The sequence below is a fragment of the Manis pentadactyla genome, chromosome 11 (genome assembly GCF_030020395.1).
Source record: "Manis pentadactyla isolate mManPen7 chromosome 11, mManPen7.hap1, whole genome shotgun sequence".
Lineage (NCBI taxonomy): Eukaryota > Metazoa > Chordata > Mammalia > Pholidota > Manidae > Manis > Manis pentadactyla.
In genome coordinates this window covers 116102090-116111431 of record NC_080029.1, presented here as the reverse complement: position 1 = coordinate 116111431, position 9342 = coordinate 116102090, and the positions used below count along the sequence as shown (strand labels likewise).

Sequence of the window (9342 nt, the reverse complement as noted above, 5' to 3'; positions counted from 1 at the left end):
ATGCTCCCACATTGGTGCTGAACTTCAAGCCTTAGAGCTTCCCCTGGAGTAAGCATTGCTTTCCCAGAGCTCCCACCTGGAAAACAAGATCTCTTGCCACCAGGACAATGATCATGAGCTATCCGGCTTCTAGCACCCTCTTTGAGCCTCTCAAGAACCTTGGAAGGAGGCTGTTGTGATTATGCCCATTTTACAGGCAAAGAAACCAACTCTGAGAGCTTGGGGGGCTTCAGGATCGCACAGCCCTGAATCACCCAGATAGGGTCAGATCCCACCCAAGGCTTCTCTCTTCAGAGCCCTCACTTTCAGCAGCAAGGCTGGCCACCCACGGGAACGGCTCTCCCACTTTTAAAGGACCAAGCCTACCAAGATGCCTCCCGGCCAAGATTTTCTAAAGACTAACGGCTCTGGGTGTCTGTGATACCACAACAAGGAATGCATTTCAAAGTCCAACACAGAGTTCAAGATTAACAATTCTTAAACAATTTTGAAAGGTAGATATTACTCATTGCTGACTGTGGCCATAGAAAAACCTCCCCCAAGCCTACACAGCCTGTCTGTTCAGGCAGATAGTGTGGTGGTTTCTGAAGAATGAGGCCCCAGAGGCAGACTGCTCTGGTCACTTATGACTACATGAGACAGGCTGTGTGGTCTTGGGTAGGTGACTTGGCCTCTCTGTCCCTGAGTTTTCTCATTTGTAAGCAAGGCAAAAGTTATTCCTACCCTTTAGTGCTAATGTGAGGGTTAAATGAGATCATATGCACAAAGCCTTGAGACCATGCATAGCACAGTGCTTATACTATCAGTGTAAGCTGTTGCTAGTGAAAGAAAAGAACCCTGAATGCTTTTCTGGCCTTGAATCCATGGATTTCTGAAGCAGAGAACATCATGGAAGTTCTAGTTTTAGAAGCCTACATCAGCCTTTGCCTCCACAGGGTCAGAAAGCAGGTCCTTAGGAATTGAGGCTCACTGACCTGCACAAAAAGTGCCTCTAAAATCAAACTGAAGCATCACTAGTGTTCACTTAAGTGCTGTGGATGTGACATTAGGACAGGGGCAGGCCTTGGGACCCTGTCAGCTCTCCCAGCTCTCAGCAGCAGATGGCACGGGAAGGGACAGCCCGAGACCAGTTCAGCTCTGGGCTGCAGGGGGGAGGCAGCTTCTGGGCAAGGCGTGAATCCATTCCCACATGTAGGGCAGTGGCCTCTCCAGTAAGGATTGCGGAAAGGGCACAGAACCTCCCGGTGGGGTTTTTGTTCAGGCGTGCAAGCCCAGGGCAGCGAACTGTCCGCTTTTCCACTTGCCTTACTGGTCAGAGAGGGAGGAGGCATGGTTATATGCCTGAGCAGGGCCCCACGCTGGGCCGACCAGAACTTAAAATTGCGCCTGGAGGAGTCCAGGCTCGTTCTGCTTCTCTCTCTCTTAGATGGAGGAGCGGTAACCCTGGGAGCTGCTGGCTGAGGCCATTCACTGCCATGTTCCCCAGGATGCCTGGAAAGCCAGTCTTCAGGGAGAGGAAGGAGAGGCCAGAAGCAGGTGGCAGGAGGTGACTTTCTGGGTCCTCTAAGTCCAGGCTCTGGTTCTTGTCTCTTCCCCAAGGCCCAGCAGCATCCTTGGGCTTAGACCCCTTAAGATGCCCCCTGGAACCTTATAATATAGAATCCCTTTTCTGTCATCAACCTGTCCCCAGCTGTTTCTAGCAGTCACAACCACAGGAATCTTATTGAAAGCAATTTGAGGCAACCACCTCCTTCTGTGTCTTTCCCCCAGTGTGACTTGTCACCTTCCCAGCTTCCTAGGGGGCAGCCTCAGTCTGAAAAGGCTGCCCTACAGGCCTCATCAGCAGACAGGGAGGGCCCGCCTCCATCTCTTTCTGTGGCTCCTCCCTCTGCCCCCAGGCCTGTCCCCACCTCCACCCTGCGATCTGCGCAGCCTTCTAACCGCGTCATCCCTGTTTCCCACACACAGAGGTCCCTAAATCAGGTGCCCTGGCTGCCTTCCTCCCAGAATTCCTGCCCCTTCTGTCCCATGTCCCTTTTGTCTGTCCTCCCAGGTCCCAGCTTCTGAATTCGGGGCTCTGTGTGTCATGCCTGCAGGTGGTGGCTGCAGTCTAGCAGGGCCTTCAACGCCTCCTGAGGGCAGGCCAGTGCAGGAAGATGTTTTGGGAAAGGAGAAATCTTCACAAGTTCTGAAATGGACTTGAAAGAGAGAGTGCTGGACTGGGAGTGAGGGGACTGGCTGCTGGTCCTGGCTTTGTTTCCAGCTTGCTGTGTGACTTCAGGTTTCAGTGGCTTCGGCAGCAGAATGAGAGAATCAGATGAGATGAGAGGCTCTCCAGGGAACCTTGTCCAGGTGCCTGGGTCATCTGTCACCTTGGAGACCGCAGAGGTGGCGCCCGGGCCCTGGGTCTCCTCACTCTGAGTGGCCCCACTGCTACCTCTTTCATTCGTTGAGCATCCTTGCAAGGTGCTCTCTTCACCCAGGTTCCCTAAGAAGCAGAGTGTGAGGCAGAAGCCTCTGTGCGGACACTTCCTGAGGGAGAGCAGTGCCAGAGGGGCTGGAGGGAGGGAACAGGGGAGTGAGGCCTCCGAGGAGGGGGGCATGGAGAGCACTTTGCTGAGCTGCCTCCTGAGCACCCGCTGATGCTGGATCTCACGGGACCTCCCTGAAAGAGGCTGCGTGAAGCTTCGGGCAGTTCATCTGCGAAGAGGAAGAGAAAAGAATTGACCTGCCAACCCCAGTCTCTTCTTGGTCAAAGGTTCACCCCATGGAGTGTCCGACACCCCTGCACTTTGGGGTGCAGTTAGCTTGTGCTGGAATGAAACAAGTGGAAGGACCTGGAAGATGGGGTGCCAGAGGGGGTCTTGGGTGGCACACTGAAAAGCATCTAGTGCAGCTATAATTGAAGATGGGGGAGAACATCTGCCAAAGCCCAAGTGAAAGCAGTGGGCTGGATAATCCCAAAGGAGCTTCCCAGCTAAAGAATCCCCTGAAGCTCTTCAGTGACTCACAGAGCTGAGGCCATCTGTCCTGCTGCTGTGCAGGGAGCATGTCCCCAGGGAGTTACAAGCAAGCTCCCTGGAAATGAGTACCCCTCAGTGCCCAAGAGTTGGTGCCAACTTTGCTCGACCCCCCACATCACACACACCCTAACGTCCGTGTAATTTGAAAGCTAATGAGAATGGTGTTTTTAAAGAGTCCTGATGGGACAGGAGGATACAGGGACTGATAATCCTGCCAGGCTTGGGGAGTTTTCATCATTCATTCAGGAAGGCCTGGCCCCCTGCCAGCCTGGGCCCCCCTCCACTCAGGGGGCAGCTGCCAGCTCCAGGCGGGAGGCAGATTTGTCAGTATTGAAGGGACTGGAGGATTGAAGGGGCCGGAGAGGCTCCCTCCACACAGCCTCACCCTCTAATGGCTGGAAGCCCACCCCTGGCTGTCATTAATAATTACATCATAGGCATTCCATGCCCCTTCCTTCGGAGCCCAGCAGGCTCGCAAAGCCAGCAGAGAACGAGAGGTTAAGGAAACCTCAATCCTTGTGTGGTGTAAACATAGATCAGTTTACAGATGGAAGACCAGACTCACCAGAATTAAACCCAGGATCCAGTCTGAGTATTGTCATTGGCCGACCTGGGGTCTACACGTCAGCTCAGGACACGGGCAAGTTTATTCTTACAGCGGATTATTTTAATCAAACCTACTAAATTTCACTCTGAGACCACTACATTTATTTGGGTATTAAGGTAATTAACTTTGTTATTCATGATCATAACATCAAGGAACCATCAGGAAAAAGATGTGCATGTTCATTTGTTTCCCACACTCTTGTTTCAAAGGAGGGCTGTAGCTGTGACTCCTCTTCAAAAGTCGCCGTAACGATAAAGGCACGCTTGCAGTCAAGCTAAAAACAGGTTACTTTCCTGAGTTTGATTGTAAATTTGGACCTTCCTACTTTTGGAGCCAACATTTCCACCTGTACTGGTTTCACAGAAGCAGTAGGTTTCAGTGGCTGGTTTGCATTTGTTGTTTTGGTGGGCTGCGCAGGTACTTTGGTGTTCTGAGCTTTCTACAAAGAAAAAGGTACTTTGGTGTTTTGACCTTTCTACAGAGAAAAAGGTACTTTGGTGTTCTGAGCTTTCTACAAAGAAAAAGGTACTTTGGTGTTCTGAGCTTTCTACAGAGAAAAAGAAATGTGAACCAGGGGCAAGAGAGCCAGCGTCGCCCCCAGTACTACACAGAACCAGCCCAGCGTGCACACGTACAGTCTTCAGCGTTGTTACCTTAGCTCCTTGTGTGGCTCTGGTTGTGACTCGATTTCCAATTTCTTCTAAAACTGCCCATCTGATAGTCACATGACTCTTTGCTTTTGAATTCACTCCTGTGTAAATATTCTCCAAATCAGTGGGCACCTTAAAAAAAATATTAGTGAAGAATTGAGACAATTTCCAATACTTTGCTAAAGCCAGATAACCAAAGTCAGAATTAACTTGGAAAAGGTGAATAAGCTGAGATCTATTTACAAGGGGAAAAACTACATTTTAGGAAGTCTAAAAATGCTATTTGTGATTGATAACACCACTCTAAATCAGGCAAATCATATCCACCTCATCTATAAAATAAATAATCCCACTAAGAGCTTCACAGATTTGTGATTATTTCATATACAGCACCCATGTCACTTGTTCGAGAACCTTGTATACTAAAGGCATCTATTAAAAAACTTCCTTTATAGAGCTTAGCAGCAAGTACAATTAAGATACAATATTAGAAAGCTATAATTGGTCTGGCTGTTTAAAAACCAGATGTTTGAAACCCAAACTGCCTTTGACTCTTAGGCCATTCTAGAGAGAAGAAGTGGTCTTTAGATACATAGCCTTTTAAAATAAGGTTGCATAGCATGGACTCTCTCTTATATTAAGGGTACTTAGAAAGGAAATGATTTTCATGAGTAAAATAATTTTACTCTCAAATTCAGAAAATGTTGGAATTATGTGAAATACAAAGTTAGCTGACATTAACTTGCTTTAGACAGACTGTACTTGGAAAGAGAACTTGCTGGGAAAACAAAAAATTTTCATTTTATTATAGAATTGATAAACATTTCATGAGGACAAACATCATGCCCCATCCCTGGGAACTGGGGGTTGTAATTCTAAAAAAATGTCCCGGCGGGGTGTTGAACAGACCCACCAAAATAGACACAGGAGCAAAGGAAAAGTCAAGCCTCCCCTGAACGGAAAGAATTCAACTATGAAAGAATTTTATGGAACAGATTAGGCAAAAATTACTTGTCAGTTTGACTTCGAGCTGCACAAAGATAGGAATTAAATACTGAATGTATTCAATTTAGGAGTCTCAAAAGTCACACTGTTCAATTTTTCCAGCATCCATTGCCAGTTCTGAAAAGCGTTTGAAAATTTATTGTTTATGAGTTGAAGCCTGGTAATCTAAGTTGCAATCCATCTTAGATTCATTGGGGAAAATTGCCAGTTTCTAACGAGCGTTATAGCCAGGTGGATGGAACTCAGATGTGTCAGGCTCCTCTATTTTTTCAGCAAAGGAAAAGTAGATCCAGATACAATTCAAGCCCACAGAAAAAAATACCAATTAACACTTTGAGTTTTGCAAAGATGAAGTAAACGAATTCGGACTCTTCTCTTTCCATCTGCCGTATTGCTCCAAATTATGTGCAAAATCTCTATTACACTGGAGTTAAGAAGTTATTATTTAAGACAAATCTACATATTAATGAATTTAGCCTGGAAGACTTCGTGTGCAGAAATAATTGGGGAAAATTGTACAAAGTAAAATGTGAAACATGTGAAAAGCAGCCACGGCGGTTGTTGGTCAGTGAGCACACTTCACTGCCTGCGGGGTTTCTCCCAGGCCCCTCCGCATCCCCACCACGGATCCCCTGGCCGCCAAGGAGTTGAGAACAGAGGCAGGAAACGCCAGGAACCTGAATTTAGGCGGCTCTCTAACAGAGAGCCCTCGGGACCGCTCGCGGAGCGCTAGGCCCCGGGGCCCGGGAGGCCCACGTGGCACGTGGCAGCTCAGAGAGAAAGAGGGGCGAGAGGCGGTCGGGGGCCGCGTGGCCGAAGCCCTGTCCCGTGCTGGGGGTCGCCGGGCCCACTCACCGCCGGGTGTGGGAGCAGCGCCATGAGGAACGGGGCAGGCGAGAGCGCAAGCCCGGCCCAGGGCAGGACGCGGACTGGGGAGGGAGAGCACAGGCTTCCGCGGCGCCGTTAGGGCTGCGCTCCCGGCCGCACCGCTGGAGATCTTCGCGCGGTCGCCTCGTTCCAGGATTCAAATACCGCGCCGCTCGCGCCCCAGTGGGCGGTCTTTCGTACGACGGGCTCCTCCCATTGGTCAGGCCGGAGGCGTTTCCGCAAGCTGATTGGCAGAAAAAAAGTCTCGGCCTCGAAGATAGATAAATTGAAGTGGCTCATTGGGAAAGCAGATGTGGGATGCTTCCTTCGAGGTCTGACGAGGCGTCAGCCACGGATGCCTCTCTACGTTTGTACTGAGTGGGCGGAAGCTGGTTCTAGGGACACCCCGGGAAGGCTGGGAAGGCCGTTTCTGACCATCAATCCTCTTCCGGGAGTTTGGAGCTGGGAGTTCAGGTTGGCCTGGGTCTTGGTCAGGCGCCCCTGGGCGGCTCAGGGCTGCGCTGCGATTAGGGGATTGAGCCTCAAACGTGTTCTAAAGGAATGAAATTGTGGCATTTACTCAAAGGTGAGAATCCCAGGAGAGGCAAAACAAAAACAAAAAAACAGTACTGGGATTTGTGTGAATCATGTAAACTCTGTGTTGAGCTGCGGGCACCTAGCAATTGTTAGGTATGTGTTGTGGTCGGTGCTTAATAAATATTCCTCGAATAAATGATTTTTACATGAGAAGGAAGGTGTGACCCAGCCTTGGGTAGAAGAGTGAGAGGATCCAGCACGATAAGAAAAGAGGAAGGGAAAAAGGGAGACGAATGGAAAGGGGAAAAGGGAAGGAAAGGCCCAGGGCCCACAGAAATGTAATGGATTGACTCCTAATAACGATCCATCTAAGAATTTGAGCAAGCTTCTCTATCACTCCTATACTACTCTTTAAGTTTACCTTTCTGTTACTGAGGTACTAATGACCCAAAATGAAGCTAATGATCTAAATGATCTGGATTAATTTTCTTCTCTTGTCCTTTCTCTTGCCTCTGACATTTCAAATTTGTTTCCTCTTCTGTAAAGCAGGAATAATTGCAGCTCTTACGTGGCATGGAAAGATGTTAGTGTACCTATCGTCCTTGAACTAAACATTAGATAGCCAGTGAAAAAGTCTTGGGGAGGAAAAACAGATGTTTAGTGCAATGCAGTTGTGAGTAAAATTGTATTTCTTCTTTATTATTATAATATTGTGGTGTTATCAAAATCTACAACTATAAAAGTAACAATCTTCACTGACTCACAGGACTTTGTAAACAGAAGTGTTGTGAGTGGCTCAACACTGTCAAAATCAAATAATTTAATCCTTATTAGACAAATTGTATCTTCATTAAAAATAGAAGTAATGTTTCTTTTGTATCCCTCAGCACAACTAACCTAGAACCTTACAAATAAACTTTTGGATTCAACCTTGTTAATGCTTTGTAGTCCTCACATTTTTATTTCCTGTTCACTCCAGTCTCAGGAAACATCAGTCACTCTTCCCATATACTAATTTACATTTACTTTCTCATTGAATGTGGGTAAGAATTCTTATAAAGGAGTAGTATCCCAATTTTTTTGATGTGTAACTGACATATACCATTGTACTCATTTCAGGTGTGCAACATAATTATTTGATATTTGTATGTACTATGAAATGATCACCACAGTAAGTCTAGTTAACATCCATCACATGTTATCCTAATTTAATAGATGAAGCAACTAAGGCTCAGAGCAGTAAAATGTCTTGGCTACCAATCACAGCACCTAGGAGTTTCAGGCCTAGAGATCAGTGCTCAGGTCTGATTACAAAGCCTATGTCCTTTCCACTATTTTTGCCATTGTCCATTCTATTTACGTTTGGCAGAAAGAGTGGGAAAAGTTTGAAACAGTCAGCGTAGGAAACCAAAGAGTAAATTAGCCAAGGATAAATTTCTTGAAGGCCAATGGCCCTTTACAGTATGGTAAAATTCTACATGATCAATTCACTTTCTTTTTGTTCTTGGTCAAGTACTGCTTCAAAACGGTGTGCATATGAACTTCACCAGACATGGGGTGAAGGGAGAATATTGCAGGGAGAGGGAGCTTCCAAAGAAAAGTATGGAGCCCCAGTACTGGACTGGCACAACTGGAGACAAGGTGAATGACTTGGTTCTGGGGGAGCCACTGGACTTCAAGGCAGCTGTTGCCTAGTGTCTTCCTACCCCATGAAAGGGAGTCAGAGGCAGAGAGATTCTGAGATTCTAACACAACTGTTTAGGTCCTGGAGTGCCAAATGTGATGCAATTTGACACCAAAATCCTCCAGTGTGGGGTGGAGTCTTGTGGTCTTGGCTGTCAGGACTATACTTCTGAATCACCAAAGATTTGCTCGCTATTTGTCAGACCTTCCTGGCTTCTGATTTCTTATTCTGATACCCATTTCCTTCTCCTGGTCTTGGGATTCATTTTTTTTTTTCCAGGGCCTTCCTCCATTAGAAGTACTTCAGTCAAATACCCACAGTTGATGGATAGCTCAAGAACTTTAGGAAGCAAAAATTTCCCTGAGTCAGGTCAGGGCAGGTCAGCCTACTCCAAGAGGTCCCGTTGGCAGGCCACTAGGACCACATGTCAGGCTCAGCCTGAGGTGCTGCTTAATTTAAACAAATCCACGAGTAAAAGCTCTATAAGAAGTGGTGCTGGTTTGGGGTCCCATTCTATCTCTAGTGTCTAGAACAAATGAGGTGACTATTTCTTGTTGGATGTTCACCAAGGTTCATTTGGGGCAGGTGCTCGTGTGTCAGAGGACAAGTCCAGATGCTCAGCTCATGGTCATGGCTGCTGGATCTTTGAAGAACACTTTTCCGCTTGTGTCCTTGGTAACTTTCAGTAGCCATCCTTCCCCATCACAACGAGGTCATCAAGACCCAGCTTAATTTATATATCATTAATTTGTGAATGAGATGATTGGCAAACTGTGATTTTCACCAGCTGAGTCTTATCAGAACACTTCCTATAGTTTTACCAGCTATCTTCCTAATGTACTATCATGTTCTCTCCCTCACTCTTATCCCATTTCTATTCTCCACCACCACCCATTTCTGCCTCCTTCTGATTTCTTCTTTTCTCTCTTAACTAGCTAGAAGACAAAATGTATTTGCTATATTAAAATT

General features: G+C 47.0%; 1 protein-coding gene across 2 annotated transcripts; it reads right to left on the bottom strand.

Moving 5' to 3' along the window:
• Window positions 1–1463: 1463 nt before the first annotated feature.
• LOC118935734 (G2/mitotic-specific cyclin-B2-like) lies at window positions 1464–6293 on the bottom strand. Of its 2 annotated transcripts, XM_036932325.2 has the most exons (4): window positions 6141–6293; window positions 4284–4412; window positions 3956–4069; window positions 1464–2700 (listed from the first exon to the last, which is right to left on the bottom strand). In XM_036932325.2, exons 1-4 carry the CDS (start codon window positions 6162–6164, stop codon window positions 2653–2655), a joined length of 315 nt encoding a protein of 104 aa, XP_036788220.2. In that variant the 5' UTR covers window positions 6165–6293; the 3' UTR covers window positions 1464–2652. The 2 variants fall into 2 exon arrangements, with proteins under 2 accessions (XP_036788220.2, XP_036788219.2); XM_036932324.2 differs by lacking the exon at window positions 1464–2700 and having other exon boundaries at window positions 3706–4069.
• Window positions 6294–9342: the final 3049 nt, after the last annotated feature.

Excerpts from the sequence above, each read along its gene's own strand:
- LOC118935734 (XM_036932324.2), bottom strand. The coding sequence starts at position 6,164 with ATGGCGCTGCTCCCACACCCGGCG. Across the intron at positions 4,413-6,140 it reads CGCTGCTCCCACACCCGGCG|GTGCCCACTGATTTGGAGAA; the intron begins GTGAGTGGGCCC and ends ATTTTTTTTAAG. Across the intron at positions 4,070-4,283 it reads GAGCCACACAAGGAGCTAAG|AAAGCTCAGAACACCAAAGT; the intron begins GTAACAACGCTG and ends TTTTCTTTGTAG.